The sequence below is a fragment of the Rutilus rutilus genome (genome assembly GCF_951802725.1).
Source record: "Rutilus rutilus genome assembly, chromosome: 1".
Taxonomy (NCBI): Eukaryota; Metazoa; Chordata; class Actinopteri; order Cypriniformes; family Leuciscidae; genus Rutilus; species Rutilus rutilus.
The window spans coordinates 8912106-8931034 of NC_140209.1; the positions used below are offsets into that span (position 1 = coordinate 8912106).

The 18929-nt window shown below is 41.7% G+C and overlaps 1 protein-coding gene across 1 annotated transcript in view; it reads left to right on the forward strand.

Annotated features, from left to right (window-relative positions):
* The first annotated feature begins 256 nt into the window (after positions 1–256).
* Positions 257–18929, forward strand: part of LOC311287150 (galactose-specific lectin nattectin-like) — a 37156-nt gene continuing 18483 nt past the window's right edge. Inside the window, exons 1-2 of the mRNA XM_084403782.1 lie at positions 257–348; positions 18648–18719. Of these exons, the coding sequence (XP_084259908.1) occupies positions 18662–18719 (58 nt within the window). The 5' untranslated portion in view covers positions 257–348; positions 18648–18661. The remainder of the gene's footprint in view (positions 349–18647; positions 18720–18929) is intronic.

The window sequence follows — 18929 nt, forward strand, 5'->3', positions numbered from 1 at the left end:
ATGAAATTGAGTGTCATTGGTGTTTGTTTTTTATTATTGATGTTGAGAAGAACTGGGCAAGATGGGCAATATTTGAGAAAGTTAGTTCATACTGTGTTTTTTTATTATTTTTTTAGTTTATTTTTTACTGAAAGTTATGTAATTTACTGGAAAGCAGACATATGATGTCTCAGTAACATGCAGATCCTGATTGGCTGGCATACATCTTACGTCACATGAGTACACATATATAAGCCCACAATGTCGTGGTAAAAGAATACAGCAAAATAATTCAAGAAAACAAGACACATCTCTTATAAACTATCCAGCAGAAAAACTGTTTGCTGTTTGGAACACAGATTTCCTCAGGTTTGACTTTTTCACATTCACATTTACATTTATTTGTTATTTCACTTTTACTAAAACCCATGTAATATTTATTTGATTCATGCACGTTCTGTGAATGTTAGTACCGTTGAACATTCCCAGAACAGAGCCTATATATATATATTTTTTTTTTTTTGGTTATTAAGAATGTATCCTGTGTTTTATGTTGTGCATGTGTGTCTAACGCAGGTTATAGGCAGATTAGTGATTGTAAAATGCTCAATGTGGAAGTGCTGAACGTGCTTTAATGCATTAGACAGTAACATTGGAGGATACACCTCATCTAAGCAGCCCTCGTGATAATCTCTGTGGTTAGTTAAGACACATTAAGTTCAAGAACCTTACTTTCAAAACTTTTGCTTATCTCATCATGCTCTACAAAAAAGAGGAAGTCAAATACAGTTGTTTCTACATTAACTCCATTTTAAGTTATGCAGGCTCTTTCCAAGCATTATTTAAGCATTGCATTTCAACCCAAGGTCCATACCAGCCTGGTCTCATTGTTAATACAGTACGTACGTAATAGTATGTAATTTTCAAAGATAGAAAATGTACTTTTTGTATGTTTGTATAGATATGGACGTATGATATGAAACGTATGACCAACATAGCAACATTGTTTCGGCCCAGATCTGGGGGGTTAGTGGGGATTGGGGGAATGAAAAAAATTATTGCATCACAATAAGTGTATTGTGATTGTCAAAACATTTTAGTAACTAAACTGAATTTTATTAGGTTTAGTAACAACATGTTACAATGTTAACATGGTACAATTTCTGGTAAGCTATGCTTTTTTATTATTTCAATTCAATTCAATTATTGTGATTTGATTTAATATTGACTCATTTGGATAAATATTAGGTAGGCTACACAAGATAGGCATTCATTTTTCTCAAGAAAAGAACAACTCACCTAATGCTGTAAACATACAGAGAGCCCATAAGCTGGCAGTATTTAAGGTTAAAAATAACTCAAATTAAATATAATGTGTTTTTTATTATAATAATTAAATTTAATGATATAAGTAAAAATATATTAAATATGTAATATAGTACACATATTTAGCAAAATACTCTCTATAGCTCTTTTTTTTCTAGCCAACTAACGTGCTATAGCCTATATTATGGTCATTAAATGACTTTCCTGAGGTAAATGTTATGTGACATAATTGTTCTCCAGCTGTTTTATTGACCCCTTTGTTTGATTGACTGGTCGATATTATGTAGGCTATGACGAATATACATTTCGGTAAGTTGTACTGTATCTTTCAACAGTGTTCATTCGTGTTTATTAGCTAACGTTAGAGATGATGGGTTCACGTGCCGCTAGGGATCTGTCGTATCACATTTACAAAAGCCAAAACGGTATTTATTGTTTGAATTTCGTAATAAAAGTAACAGAATCTGAGAGCTGAGATTTTTTTTTTATATCATAAGTAATCTGCTCTGTCTAGTCTGTCGGTCTCGTGTCCTCTTTGCTTCGCGATTTTTCTGTGCGTGAGAAAATGAATGTGTGGCGTGAGAGCGTGTGAAAAGTGTCAATTGCGTGAGTCTCACGGTGAATGCCTGAGAGTTGGCAGCTAAAGTCTTCTAACTGATTGTTATACTATTGCTGGATCTCACACAGGGTTTGTGATGTGAATTTATTAATGGTACAACACAGTTATTAGCTTCAAATAACATTAATGCATCAGTTTATTTCATGATGATTATTAAACCATCAACAGGTAACTATCATCACCTGATCTCATTTCACTTTAGCTTTATTTGCTGCTGCAAATGTGTTTGACAAACACACTGTCACAGCAGCCAGAAAAATACAATAGATATATTAAGAGTTAAGAGCCCAACTAATGGAAACACTAATCACTGTTATGGTGACGTCAAATGAAACACATTAGAGTTAAACCTCTGTTAATTCTCAATAAAACCTTTTGTAGACGTCTGACAGAAATAAAGTCAGTCTGGTTAGTAATAAGTGAAGCTGGTAATGCTGTTTGTTGAGTTGTTTAATCCTCCTCTGCTGAGATCTTCACAGATTTAATGTGAAGGGGATGGTCCGCAGTAGTGCGGAAGTGAGAGGACGCTGGCGCGTTTTGGCTGCCGCTTCTCACACCGGACGAAAAAGTTTGTTTGCAACTAAACGGTTTTACCTACTGATTTTGTTTGGTACCGGTGGTATCTGTTCCTGCCTCAAGATCTGGACTGTGTCTTTGCCTGGTCGCCGCATCTGCTGCCTGTCACGTTGACTCTGCTGAGACCGCCAACAACAAGCTAGCTCCCGGGGTTGCCTTCGACCCATCCCCGCTGTGTTCTGCTCGAGCAGTGGATTACAGCCCGGTTACTGGCCGGCCTGCACTCCGGAGCAGCCTGTCAGCTATGCGGATACTGTTTATGACCTTCGTGCTGGCCTCTCTGCGGCTCTTGTCATCTACGGCTCTGACCATGGCGCTTCGATACACGTCCTTGCAGCTTCTCGGATTCAACCACCGCGCACCTCCTTCACTGGACATCATCTCTACTCTGCAACAACACTGTCTTCTCCGTCGTCGCCCTTACATCCACCGAGGCTCCCGTCGTAATCTTCTCTACTACTTCAGTGCCGAAAACAGTACTATTCCATCTTTCTGGTCCGGCCGTTGTTCACTCCCGCCTGGACACCGGCGAAACAACAACATCCGCATACGTCATCCGCGCACTCTTCACGTGACTTCATCTAACCTCCTGCCTGTCTCAACTTCCGTCACTTGGATTTCACAACAAAAGCCTCTTAAAACAGCGCTATTCAATACAAGATCACTTAACAATAAAAGCCTGCTCCTCTGTGAATTCATTATTGACAATAAACTGGATTTTCTCTGTCTTACTGAAACCTGGCACAAACCCATGGACTACATTGCATTAAATCAGACCACCCCACCTGGATACTCCTTCATCGACAACCCCCGTCTGGACCGGCGAGGAGGTGGCATCGCAGTCATTCACCGCAGCAATATCTCCATACGCCCCATCCCCATCCCGGTTGTATCCTCATTTGAACACTTGGCTTTCAGACTTCCTGGTTCCCAATCACTCACTGCTGCAGTCATCTACCGCCCTCCCAAAACTTGCCCATCATTTCTTTCTGATTTCACTGACTTCGTAACTCAGCTATCCGCTATTTCTCCGTCCGTTCTCCTCATTGGTGACTTCAACATTCATATCGACTCTCCGGAAGCAAAATTCACATCTGACTTTTTGGACATCTTAAACTGCCTCAACCTCACCCAGCATGTCACTTCACCTACACATAATCATGGACATATCCTGGACCTGGTCTGTTCCACACCCTCCCTCACCATACATAACCTTTCATTGACCGACCTCATAATTTCTGATCATCTGGCCATCACCTTGGATATCATTACCCCTTCTCCTATCGTCAAACACAAAAGAACAATTACATTTCGAAACCTGAAATCCATTAGTCCCATCTCTCTCACCTCCTCCATATCCCATGCCATCTCTACTTCTTCGTTTCCCTCTGATCCGACTGTCTCTGATCTAGTCAACTTCTACAACCACACACTCTCCACCTGCCTCAACCAAATAGCCCCCCTTAAAACTGCCTCAGTCTCCTTCTCCACCTCTGCACCTTGGTACACCCCAGATCTTCACATTCTCAAAAGACAAAAAAGACAACTTGAAAGGATCCATAAAAAATCCGGTCTCACTGTCCATGCCCAAGCCTACAAACATGCCATAACCACATACAATTCTGCTCTCAAAACTGCCCGGTCCAACTTCTACTTCCAACTCATCCATTCAAATTCTTCCGACACCCGCACCCTATTCTCCACATTTGCAAAACTGACCAAACCTAAGGACAATATAACCTCCACATTCACTACAGACAAATGCAATAACTTCCTGTCATCCTACCATACCAAAATCCATACCATACACTGTTCACTTGCACCCACTTCCTCCGCTTCTCCTCCTTCTGAATATCAACTCACTCCGCTCACACACCACAGTTTTTCCTCCTTCTCTCCTCTGTCTCCCTCTGACACCTCCAAACTCCTCTCGACCATGAAATTCTCCAACTGCCAGCTGGACCCGATCCCTTCTTCCCTCTTCAAAACCTGTCAACAAATCCTCATCCCTCTCATCACCATTATCATCAACACTTCCCTTGCGTCTGGATCTGTTCCATCTCCTCTAAAACTTGCGTCCATCACACCCCTCCTGAAAAAATCTGGCCTCAACACTGACAATCTGGACAACTTCAGACCCATCTCTAATCTACCGTTACTGTCAAAAATTCTGGAACGCGCCGTCATCACACAACTCCACCAACATCTCCACTCCTCTCAACTCTTCGAAACATTTCAATCCGGATTCCGTCCACACCACAGTACAGAAACAGCACTTCTTAAAGTCACAAATGATCTCCTCATTGCTGCCGACTCTGGTTCCATATCCATCCTCCTTCTCCTCGACCTCTCCGCTGCATTTGACACAATAGACCATACTGTCCTCCTCCATCGTCTTAAATCTATTGGCATCTCCGGCACAGCACTTCTCTGGCTCACCTCCTACCTCTCTGACCGTCATCACTTTGTCTCTGTTAACAACTGCAACTCCCACACCTCCCCTGTCACCCATGGTGTCCCCCAAGGTTCCGTGCTCGGCCCCCTCCTCTTCACCATCTACATGCTTCCCCTCGGTCAGATCATCCGCCACCATGGACTCCATTTTCACTGTTACGCCGATGATACCCAACTCTACATGTCCACCAAATCCATCACCCCGGCTATCCTCTCCACCATCACCAATTGCATTTCCGACATAAAAACCTGGATGGACAATAACTTTCTTAAACTCAACAGCAATAAAACAGAACTCCTTATCACCGGCCCAAAATCTCTCCTCTCTTCTATTCAGAACTTTACTCTCCTAATCGACGGACATAATGTCACCCCCTCCCTTTCTGTCCGAAACCTTGGCATCATAATGGACTCCACCCTCTCATACCGAACACACATCAACCATATCACTAAACTATCTTTCTTCCACCTCCGCAACATTGCCCGCTTTCGCCCCTCCTGTACCCTGTCAACAGCGGAAATCCTCATTCACGCATTCATAACTTCAAGACTTGACTACTGCAATAGCCTTCTCTACGGACTTCCTACCAATCAACTACAAAAACTGCAATACATCCAGAACTCAGCCGCCCGCCTCCTCACCCACACCCGGTCCCGAGAACACATCACCCCTGTTCTCCAGCAGCTCCATTGGCTACCTGTTCATCATCGCATTCATTATAAGCTCCTCCTCCTCACCTACAAGTCCCTCCATAACCTGGCCCCGCCCTACCTCACTGAGCTCCTAAATCAGCACCAACCCACCCGCCACCTTCGTTCAGCTGGCACCAACCGCCTCACCCCGATCGTCCGCACTAACCGCCGGACCTTGGGGGATCGAGCCTTCGCTATCGCCGCCCCCACCCTCTGGAACTCACTCCCTACATCCATTAGAAACTCAGACTCATTACCAAACTTCAAATCAGTACTCAAAACCCACCTGTTCAAACTAGCTTTTCCTTAAAAACCCCTTTTGTTTTGTTTTGTTTTGTTTTATTCCCCATGTGAAGCGTCTTTGAGTGTCCAGAAAAGCGCTATACAAGTGTGATGTATTATTATTATTATTATTATTATTATTATTAATGTCTTCTTTTCTCTTCAGTTGATTTCATCTAAGGCTGTGTCTGAAGTCAGTTGTAGTTCTTGTGTTTCTGCTCGTCTCTTTTTCTGTTCTCTTCTTTCCTTCAGTGATTCTGCTTGTTAACAGGCTTATTAAGGCTGAGATGACTTCGTATTTAATATACACAGGTTTTGTGGCTCAGATACGGTCCAGTTCAGGTTTATTTCTTTGCTCTTGGCTGACATGTGGCATTGCTATGGCCTGCTTGTGGCCCAGATCTGGCAAACAGGAGAGGGCCACCCAAGGGCCGTCGTTCCACGCTGCATGTGGGCCAGATCATCTTTCCACGTGTGCCAGATGTGGGCCGGATCTGGGCCGAAACAATGTTGCTATGTTGGAATTAATTCCTACCACAATGACCATTTGGAGTTCCAAAAGGCACAGAGGTTTCTGATAGTGATCTAGGCCGTGCCTGTAGGCCAAAATGTTTGTACTTTGGGGGGTCGATGAATTGTCACACCTTTAGTTCGGCGGGGGAAGTTGTAATTATCTGATTGGACAGTTTGAACGTCTCACATCTGGGCTTTAGTCACATGGTCAGGAAAGGATAATAGAAGATTGTAACTGTTGCTCTGTCTCTTTGATGCTCTGGCTCTCTTCTTCTCAGGGTCCCTTTCTTGGGGGCTCTCTTCTTATTCTTGGGGCTCTCTCCTTTTGCCTCCTCTTCTCTCTCTCTCTCTCTCTCTCTCTCTCTCTCGTAACATTTCACATGCTGGGTAAGATTAATGGTATAAGTTATCATCATCTCATACATCTATTTTGTAACTGTTTTAAGTGTAACCATAACCATATTTTGTCATTAAACCTTTTCAATTACAACTAATGTGCTAACTAGTTTTGATTTGGTATTGACTTTGAAGTGCTACATATTGCAATACAACATCGTCACTCTCTATAGCAACTCTCTACCACAAATTAATCTATTGTAATTGCGCTTATTTACGTCGTTGGTATAAGTGGCAGTGGGTGGAATAGACAAGAAATGTGCAGTTCCCTTTCAAGGGAACTCGAGCTGCGTTTGAGATGCAGTGGGAACGCCCTGCGTGATTGCGTCGTGAAGCATGTGTATAATCAGTCCAATGGAAAGATGAGACGTCGTAGGCGGGTGACGTCATCGACCAGGAAACTATAAAGCACCCCCTGAACAGTGTTGGGTATAGTTACTTTGGAAAGTAGTTAATTAGGTTACAACGTTACCATCAATTAAAAGTAATCAGTTACGTTACAGCGTTATCTATTCATAAAAGTAACGCGTTAGAGTACTCATGCGTTACCAAAAATTAAAAGCCGTTTGCAGCGGCTCACACATGACAGACACAGCCCCCGGCCCCTTTAAATGCACCTAGAAGTCGTGACTCCTGACAATGAATAACGTCAGTCATCCGACTAAATTAACACTGCAGGATAACAATAACAGTAAAGACAGTCAGCAATAGGCTATTCCACATGGCGTTTTATTTATTTATTTATTATCACAGAACATATTAATCAAAATTCGCACCTACCCAGCCCGAGTAGCCTAGGCTACTGTAGGCCTATATGAGCACCATACAAGATAACTCCTGATTTTTTCTTTAAATCTAATGCAGTTATCAAAGTGTATCAAGTGTGCTTACTTGTAAACACAACCTGAGGTAAACAGGCTTGCAGATTTAAATCCATTTAGAAATGAACAACCAGTCAACGATCTAACCGAAATTAACAGCTGCCTGTCAAACAAAAATGATTACAAACCGAATTAAATGTTTGGCGGTCGACAGAAGCTTTTCACCAACGCAGAGTGTGCATTTTCTTTTCCTTTTCGTTGACAAATTAAACATGATGTGCGTACTTCCATAATCCAAACGCTGTCTTCTCTGCCATCTTGCCGGGAGTAAAAAAAAAAAAAAAAAAAACACACACACACACACACACACACACACACACACACACACACACACACACAGGGTCAGACTCAGGCGCATGCAGGGCACAGACGTATCACAGCCATTGACTTTACGATCACAGCGCTTCGGCTCCGCTGATATACCCGCAGGTGGCAAAGTAGACCTAAGCCTACTGTCTGACAAAAAGCAGGCTGCAGTCGGGATTTTCCTTTCCTTAAAATAACGGATTACTTAAAAAAAAAAATAACGAAGTTACTGATTACTTAACGCAAGAAACTAACGCGTTAAGTTACACATTTCACGAAAAAGGTAATTAGAGTACTCTAACAACACTGCCCCTGAAACAGATCGCGCTAGCTTCTGTGCCTTCAGCAAGTGATCTGTGTATTCTGTCCTTGTCATATTTATTGTTGTCTGTTAAAGTTGCAATATATATATATATATTATGGCAAAGCGCAAGCAAGCGTTGTGTTGTTCCCTGCCCGCGTTATATCACGGGTGTGGACACACACTTCAGCTTTGTGTTGCTTGTTTGGGAGTGGAGCATGCCAACAGTCAGTTCTCGAGGAGGCTGACTGTGAGCATTGCGAGAAGCTGTCCGTGAGGACGCTCCGCTCCCGCAGGCCGTTCTTCGAGGAGGACGGTTCGGTGCGCGCCGTCCGAGGCGCGGGTCCCGCTGCTGCCAAGGCACGGCGTCGACTCGCATCTTGGGGATCGCAAATGGTTCTAAACAAACACCTGTTGGATCCAGTGTCTTATCTCGGGGAGAAGCACGCTCTGCGGTTTCTCCTCCCCGGGATGTTTTTGTTTAAAAAATAAATAAATAAAAGAAAAATATCAAAATAAGGCAGATGTTTATGAGTTTTCAATAAATAAATAAATAAGTCAGCTCATAACTCTGTTGAATAAAGAGGAGCTTATAAAGGAGGTTTTATCTAGTGCTGTTGCTAAGTTAAATATTATTGGCCAGCCGAACATATATGAAAGTGAAAATATAAGGAAAACTCTATATTTCGAGCCTCCTCGTCGGGGAGTGCCGTTTTTTTTTTTTTTTTTCTATCTCCACACTGAGGTGTCGAGATTGTGGAATAAACCGGTTCTATTTATGTGTTTAATCCCTAAACTTCTACTATAGTAATGTTATGGGTATTAAGCATCATGGTCATGATCTCTCTCCTGGGTTGGCGTCATCATAACCCCGACGGTACCCACCAGCCATCATAAATAATAGATAAATATTATTAGGCAGCACTGGTAGGTAAAGTATATAAGGACATGGATGAATGTGAGGATGTCAGCACTGACGCTATTCGAGAATTGCGTCGCGCAACATATAAACTTTACCGGGGAGGGATGGTTTCGAGAAATCGTTTCTCCTCGGCGTCTCTCTGAGGAGGGTCGCAACGTTGCCAGTTCGGTTGTTTCCTGCTGGTGGCCACTGAGTGATTATATATATATATATATATATAGTTTTTCTGATGTAAAGAATAATTCAGATAAAATATGTCTGTTCTTCTGGACGCTCCGCTTTAAAAAAAACGAAGAAATAAACGCAAGATTTGAGGACTGTTTTATCTCTAAAATAGCTTGGAAGAAGAGGCCCTGACGCCGAGGCTGGAGGCTTCTGAGGGTGGTCCCCTCCGGGGTAGGAACGGTTTTTAGAAATCGTTTCTCCTCGGCGCCCTCTGGGGTACAACTCTCTGAGGAGGGTCGCAACGCTGCCAGTTCGGTTTTCCTGCCAGTTCGCCGTTTCAGGACACCGAGGTGTCAGTGACCCCAAACGATCCTCAGAGGAGGGTCGTAGAGCAGTCAGTTCGGTTTCCCTGCCGGTTCGCCGTTTCAGGGCGCCGAGGTGCCTGCTTTTTCCAACGATCCTCCGAGGAGGGTCGTAGAAACAAAGCTAGTTAGAGGTAGGCAAGATCTAAGGACTGTCATTATCTCTAATAAAACCTAGACAGGAAGTCCTGACGATGAGGCTATCAGGCTTCTGAAGGTTCCTCCGGGGCAGGGACGGTTTTGAGAAATCGTTTCTCCTCGGCACCCTCTGGGGTGCGACTCTCTGAGGAGGGTCGCAGCACTGCCAGTTCGGTTGTTCCCTGCCGGTTCTCCATTCAGGGCACCGAGGTGTCAGCGTCCCCATACGATCCTCCGAGGATTCAATCAAATCCAGAGGCCAGTCTCGAGAGACTGGTTCCCCTAGTAGAATTTCTGGCAGCATGGAAACTACTGCCACATATTTCTCAGTGGGTCCTGCACACTATATAAAAGGGTTTCAGAATTCAGTTCGGTTCTCGTCCGCCCAGATTTCTAGGGGGCCTCCACATAGTGGTGGACCCCGAGCAGGCTCTGGTTATGGAGCAGGAAGTACTGACACTTCTTCAAAAGGAGCTATAGAAGGGGTTCCTCCTCCCAGCAGACAGTCAGGGTTTTACAGCCGTTACTTCATTGTTCCGAAAGAGGATGAGGGGTTGCGTCCTATTCTAGACCTGCGTCAATTAAACAGCAGGTTTCAGAATCTCAAGTTCAAAGTATGCTTAAGCTAATATGATTGTGTCACAGATTCAGTCCGAGGACTGGTTTGTCACAATAGACTTAAAGGACACTTATCTATCCATCCTCATCACAGGAGGTTCCTGAGGATTGCTTTCGGGGGCGAAGCATACCAGTATCGGGTTCTTCCATTCGGCTAGTTTTATCACCCCGCAACTTTAAAATATGCGTAGATGCAGCTCTGGCTCGTCTGAGACTCCAGGGCATTCGCATATTATACTTTATCGATGATTGGTTGATCCTAGCTCAATCTGAGCAGATGGCAGTTCGGCATCGAGATGTCGTTCTGTCTATTTTAAAGATGTTGGGGTTGCAGCTTCGCCGTAAATGGGGTAAAACTAGGCCAGTCACTCTGTGTGGAACAGTTTCAGACTGTTGGGGCTCATGGCAGCTGCGTCCAACGTAATCACTTTTGGCCTTCTGTACATGAGACCCCTGCAGTGGTGGCTCAGGACCAAGGGGTTTTCTCCGAGGGGAAATCCATTTCGCACGATCAAGTTCACGCGGCGATGCCTTCGTGCCTTGGTCATGTGGAAGAAACCTTGGTTCCTCGCCCAGGGCCCAGTGCTGGGGGCTTCTTGTCGACGCATAACGCTTTCGACGGATGCTTCCCTCACGGGATGGGGGGCGGTCATGAGTGGCCGCTCGGCAAAGGGTCTTTGGCAGGACCATCTTCCTTTTGGCACATAATTGGCTATAGAAGTGATGGAGGTATTCCGAGAATCTCAATACTTCCTGTCAGACCCGAGAGGTCACCATGTGCTTGTCCTTCCGGACAACACACTGATGGTCTCGTATATCAGAGCAGATATCCTGTTGAGTCAGGGGCTGAGGCCCGGGAAATGGAGACTTCACCCTGAGGTGGTGGAGCTCCTTTGGGAGAACTTCGGTCAAAACTCAAGTCTACCTTTCACATCGTTTATACAACACATTGCCCTATGTGGTTCTCTCTCAAGCTCTGCTTGAACTAGATGCAACATATTAGGTCTGGTTGAGGCTATACCTGTACGCATTTCCCGATATCTTTGCTCCCGGGAGTTACTCTCATTCGGAGTTACGAATACTGTCGGCTCGGCCTCTGAGGGGGCCCAGCTCATAGATTCAGGTCTCTCGACTGAGGTCGTGGAGACCATACTCCAGTCTAGAGCTCCCTCCACGAGAAGACTGAATATGCATTGAAATGGAAACTGTTCTCTGCCTGGTGCGGAGAACACCTTCTGAATCTTGCTATCTGCCCTATGGTACAGTACTTGATTTCTGCAATAAATGTTTCTTTGCTGGGTTATCTCTGAGGAGAGATCCTTATTTCGTCTTCTCCGTGGTACATGAGGCTGAGGCCTGCACGTACTTGGATTTGCACCTGGTATGGTGATAGTCTTTATTCCACCTTTTCTAGGTTGTATTCCTAGGTCCCTACTAAATTTGCGGGTCATTTGTGCTGCAGGCCTTCTGTCCTCCACCTTAATACCCCAGATCAGGAAAAACTTAATCTGTTATGCCCTGTCCGGGCTTTGGATGCTTATGTCCACAGAGCTGCCCTGTGGTGTATATATAAGAGCAACTATTTGTCTGCTTCGGGTTACCTAAGATAGGTTGCCCTGCATCTAAACAGATAATGAGCAAGTGAGTAGTTGAGGCCATCTCACTTGCTTATGGAGCGGCCGGACAGCCTTCACCTTTGGCTGTTCGGGCCCATTCTACGAGGAGAATGGCTGCCTCTTAAGGCTTTAATTTTGGGAGTTTCTCTTCAAGATATTTGTAATGCGGCGGGCTGGTCCTCACCACATACATTTGTCAGATTTTATGATCTAGACATCTCCACTCCTGGGGCTAGGTGGCTTGCTTTAGGTTGCTTGCTTCTTAGTGTGCGCAAGGACTTCACACAGAACAACCATTTGGCATTATGGCGTAGTGGGTATGGGGTTCCCACCGCGTCTCAAACGCAGCTCAAGTTCCCTTGAAGGGGAACGTCTCAGGTTACGAATGTAACCCTGGTTCCCTGATAGGGAACGAGACGCTGCGTTCGCCTGCCATACTTACTGCATGCCCTGATCGACTTGCTTCAGACTTTTCAGAAGCTAGCGCGATCTGTTTCAGGGGGTGCTTTATAGTTTCCTGGTCGATGACATCACCCGCCTATGACCTCTCATCTTTCCATTGGACTGATTATACACATTCTTCATGACGCAATCATGCAGGGTGTTCCCACCGCGTCTCAAATGCAGTGTCTCGTTCCCTATCCTCCAGCCGGGATTTCTAGATTCTAACCCTAACCCAAAATGTCTGTGATTCTGCTTTTGCTTTCTACAGTCACCATTCCTTATGTTTACATGCACAACTTTTGTTTCAGTCGGACTGAATTCATTCTGATTGATGAATCTGAATGTATTGTTTACATGAACACTAAACAAGGGATGTGCGTTTTTGCATTGCTTTAGGTCCCACCTTCTCACACGCCACCATTGGTTGGTCGGTCATGTACGTAACACACAAAACATTGGTCAAACTACATGTTGTAACAAAAAAGCAAGCTTCCTTATTTTATGGTTTAAATACTGCTGTTGTCGCCTGACTGGATGACTTTTCTGATCTTCTCTCATCAATGTTCCTGAGCAACTGAAGAACCTTACAAAAACAAATTACCATATTCCAAGGTAATTTACTTTTACATTTAATCATTTAGCAGACACTTTTATCCAAATTGACTTACAAATGAGAAGAGCAATATAAGCAATCAAACTAACAGTAGGACATTCAGACTCAGTTACAGTACATGTAGCAACGTTTATATATATAGAACAGATATAGAATAGATATAGAATAGTAAGTGTTAATGGGGTCAAGTGTTAACAAAAGAGATGCGTCTTCAGCAGTTTCTTGACAATGGCTAAAAAATTAGCAGCTCGGTTTGAGTTAGGCAGGTCATTCCACCAGCTTGGAACAGTCAAGGTAAAGTCCATAATAGTGATATTGTGCCTTTTTAGGATGGCACCACAAGGCGCCATTCACTTGCAGAATGCAAGCCTCTGGATGGCAAGAGGGTATTTTAAAAGATTTCAAGGGATTAAATGTATTATTCTTATTAATTCCTTAATTCATTATTTTCAAATGGTTTGCTATCTAGGACACCAGGGTAAAACTGTATTGTGAAACATTATTAGTGTGTAAATCTGTACATATTCCTGATTGGAGATTTTGTGAAATACTGTTCTCATTGTCTTTCATCGTCCGTTCTTCACTAGATCTACTAGATCATCTGAAGGATTTGACTGAATCAAAATGCTGCTCATCATTGAAGCTCTTCTTCTCATTTTAGCTGCTCTAGGACAGGTAAGCTTGTGTTCTAGTTTGAATATTACAGACATGAATACTGATGATGTGATCATTATGATTCATGTTTTTTGCAGGATCACAGAGCTGCTGCTGCTGCTGTTGAAGGACAGATATATCCATTGGATATGGCACCGAATTCAGTTGATGATCAGTATATGGCCTGTGGGAAAAAAATGGCATATTTGGTGAGGAATAAATATCTAAAGAAGGAAATCAATAACTCAGCTGAATTTAAAAGGGCTTGGCAAGAAGGTGAAAAGAATGCCAGAGCACCAGAAGATAAATTGACAAAGAATCATTCTATTGCCTTGTATGTGTACACTAACCTTAATTCTAGCATATATAGCAATCTTGAAATGGCTGTTTATAATGGTAAACAAAACTACAGAAACCGGACATTCAAATGGTATTCACTTCAATTTTTGCTAACAGATGCAATACAGATATTGACTAAAAAACAAAAGGAATGCAAGTCAACATATCGTGGTACAAAAGCTGAATTTGATAAGAATGTCACAGGCACAGAGATTCGTTTCGGCTCGTTTGCTTCATCCTCTCTTGATCGTAAAGTAGCACAGGGTTTTGGAACTAAATCTTGTTTTGAAATCAAAACTTGCAACGGTGTTAATGTGATCAAATACTCCAAGTATCCTGAACAGAAAGAGGTGCTGATTCCTCCATATGAGACGTTTAAAGTCACTGCTGTCAAGACAAGAAAAGAGCAGAAAAATCTCTGGTGTGAGACTGTGTACAAGTTGGAAAGCTCTGGAAAAAGAAGTGAGCTGAATTGTTCAGTGGCTTTCGGGAAATCAGCTATATCTACATGCGGATGCTCAAAGACAACGGGCCTTTGCATAATGTATGGAATATCACGGTAAAGCTACTCTGAAACTGCAATCTGTATTGTATAAATAAATATATAAAAGTGACAATAATGTCTCCAAGCAATCAGTATGAGGGCTTTTTCTAGGCTGGAACAAAACTGACAGGATAACAATTGAGCGAACTCAATCCCACTGAAGGAGAAATTCACATTAGGCAGAAAATTGGTCAGAACGGCACTGCCATTACTTTTTGTATTCCCTGTTATTTGATCCCATGATCTTGGCATTACTAAAGCCTTGCTGTACCGCTTGAACTAAAGTAATACTTCAAAATGTATGCTGAGTGCTTTGAATTTACATCCTTACATTGTTTACTTCACTTCCACACTTAATTACCAACTTTTTTTTTTATTCTTCGAAAATAATTTGGTTATGTAATTGTGACGTAAATGATTTAAAGATCTGTATTGATTTCTTGTTTTTTTTTCCTATTACTGTAATCTTATGTTGTGTGCTGTATTGTCTTAGTAAGTAAGTTAGATATAAGCGAATGACAATGTTGTGTAGCAGTTTCCATTGCTTTTGCTTTGCTTGAATAACAGATGTTGAATTTGTGCTAGTCAGATGAAGATTATTCAATAAACACAATAAATGTTAATTTTTATTATAACTTGGTCTCCTGAATCATGCTCTGTCTGCATCAGTTAGTTGGAAAGAGTTAAGCCTGGTTCACACTGTATGATTTTGGCCAATATTTGGGCAACTTTTGTGAATCCTAAGCGATTCTTTTCATCCTAGGCAAAAATCTCAAGTCTTCCATCACTAGTTTGACATGTTCGCCGAAAGCTGATTAATGACCATTGTGATCAAGTTTTACCTCCGATGAAATTCTGGCAGTGTCAGAAGTTTTGAGACACAGTACTGCAGTGTGACTTCTTTGACAAACATCACATCAAAAACCAATAGGAGCACAGAATCTGAAGACGCAACTTTAACGAGACAACAACAAAACACCACTTGCTCCATAAATAGATAAACTAAAATATTGTTTCAATAAAAGCCATTTATTTACTGTAGTTGTTAAAAAAAGTATTAAGCCCATGAGAATGAACAAACAACACAACAAAGTCAGCAAAAACAATATCAATAAACAAAGCAATAAACACATATCTTATCCTTAAGAGTTGAATTACAGTATTAGAGGCCATTCACCAAAGATGCATTGACATATATTGTATCTGTACATTTTCTTATTATTCTGCTCTCTTTGCCACTGACAGGCAGAACTGTACGATAACATGTTACGAAATTTGGCAGTTATAAGGGCAGTTTCTGAAAAATAATCTAACCAAATTTATTAGTCACTCAAACTCACTAGCGCCACCAACAGGTCATATTTTATTTCATTTTTAGCTAACAATTTTTTTTTGAATAAACGGTTTAACCACATTTAACCCTCCTGTTACCCTCAAATCTACCAACATTTCTTACCCAGCAATTTAAACCTCCAGAATGTGACAGTTCTTGTGTTTCTGCTTGTCTCTTTTTCTGTTCTCTTCTTTCCTTCAGTGATTCTGCTTGTTAATACAGTGCAGTCACCCTGTCCCATGTGCAGAAAAACACCCCCAAAGCATGATGCTACCACCCCCATGCTTCACAGTAGGGATGGTGTTCTTGGGATGGTACTCATCATTCTTCTTCCTCCAAACACGTTTAGTGGAATTATGACCAAAAACTTCTATTTTGGTCTCATCTGACCACATGACTTTCTCCCATGACTCCTCTGGATCATCCAAATGGTCATTGGCAAACTTAAGACAGGCCTTGACATGTGCTGGTTTAAGCAGGGGAACCTTCCGTGCCATGCATGATTTCAAACCATGACGTCTTAGTGTATTACCAACAGTAACCTTGGAAACGGTGGTCCCAGCTCTTTTCAGGTCATTGACCAGCTCCTCCCGTGTAGTTCTGGGCTGATTTCTCACCTTTCTTAGGATCATTGAGACCCCACGAGGTGAGATCTTGCATGGAGCCCCAGTCCGAGGGAGATTGACAGTCATGTTTAGCTTCTTCCATTTTCTAATGATTGCTCCAACAGTGGACCTTTTTTCACCAAGCTGCTTGGCAATTTCCCCGTAGCCCTTTCCAGCCTTGTGGAGGTGTACAATTTTGTCTCTAGTGTCTTTGGACAGCTCTTTGGTCTTGGCCATGTTAGTAGTTGGATTCTTACTGATTGTAAGGGGTGGACAGGTGTCTTTATGCAGCTAACGACCTCAAACAGGTGCATCTAATTTAGGATAATTAATGGAGTGGAGGTGGACATTTTAAAGGCAGACTAACAGGTCTTTGAGGGTCAGAATTCTAGCTGATAGACAGGTGTTCAAATACTTATTTGCAGGTGTATCATACAAATAAATAGTTAAAAAATCATATATTGTGATTTCTGGATTTTTTTTTTTAGATTATGTCTCTCACAGTGGACATGCACCTACAATGACAATTTCGGACCCCTCCATGATTTCCAAGTGGGAGAACTTGCAAAATAGCAGGGTGTTCAAATACTTATTTTCCTCACTGTATATATATATTTATGCATTTGGCAGATGCTTACATTGCATTTCAAGGTACACATTTACATTCTTATCAGTTTTTGCTTTCCCTGAGAATCGAACCCGTGACTTTGGTGTTGCAAGTGCCAACGCTCTACTGTTTGAGCTTCAGGAAAGCTGTATTCCTGTTTCTTGGTGTGAACGGGCCTTAATACTGTTATTTCTCACAATATGACATGTATAAAACATAAATAACACAAAAACAAACACTAATGACACTCGTCTTCAACCACTACAGATAAATAATTACAGCAGCATAATACGTATTGAGATTCATATGCTGATTCTTGACGTTTGTGTGTGTATCTAAAGTTTTTTTCTTTTTTTATGAAATAATTAATTAAATTCAGAATGTTTGATATCTGACAAGAAAGCATTGCTGCTGAAAATCTATTAATAACAAGCAACAACTTTTGATCACATTAGTCAATTTTCCTTTATGATGATGAGTGATGTATCACCTGACCATCTTTGTTAGCTAATAGTGACCTACCACATTCAGCAGAGTTATTAGAATGTCAATAGTGCATTACTCATTTGTTGCTGTGTAGTTATTCATTAATGAAGGAACAGTATTCAAAAGTCTTACCATTCACAGTATATTCCAGTAGGCTACTTTCTTGAAAACAACAAATATTACCCAGAATTCATTGTTTTCTACGGTATCTACGGTTCATTGATCTCAGTACAGTGTTAATGGAAAATGATATGTTACGGTCAGAATTTGGCCTTTTTTTTACAGCAAGGTTTTACAGTGTAAATATTTGTACATATTTGCTGATGACAGCAACAATCCTCCATTCATTCCAGGTGAACAAAGAGCATCTTATGAAGAGTGTGAGAAATAAACCATGTACATAAAACATGCACACTGATGCAATTACAGAATAGATGAATAATATCTATTCATTTATTCTGTATCCATACCGAGAACACACATAAAATACACATAGAACAAACTATACAAAAACAGTGTTTGCACAGGAAGAGTATGTGATGGATGATGCTGATGAACACACTCCCCTCCAGTATATAAAAAGATGAACCATTCTTTCTTTTTTTTTTCTCTCCTCTGGTGTATGTTCCGTTTCGTGTTTTCATGTTGATAATTTTATATTTGTTAACTTGTGTTTCTTTATATCTAATAAAAAAAAAAAATATATATATATATATATATATATCCTATATAAAAAAATAAAAAAAAATAAAAAGATGAACCAGGGCTCCGCTCAACAACACAATATCCAGACGTTGACATTGAACTACTGAACTGGTTCGTGTCACAAAAATACAAAACTTTGTAATAATTAATTCTGTATATTTCTGTTTCAGTATTCAGAGAAACAATGGCGGCCTGGACTGTCTACCTGTCTCTCTGTCTTCTCATAGCTTTGACTGCTTCAGGTAAGAGCATTATTCCACGTTTCACATCATTACTGTTATTTTAACATGAACTATAGCACACCTGGGACTCTGTAATGACTAATCAGAAGAATGATCTAATAGAGTATGTGCACTAAAGTAAACCTGAGTTTGTTTCTTAATTATTATGATAACATTTAGACAATAAAACAACAACAATTATATCAGCTAACGTTATTGATTCTTATGAAT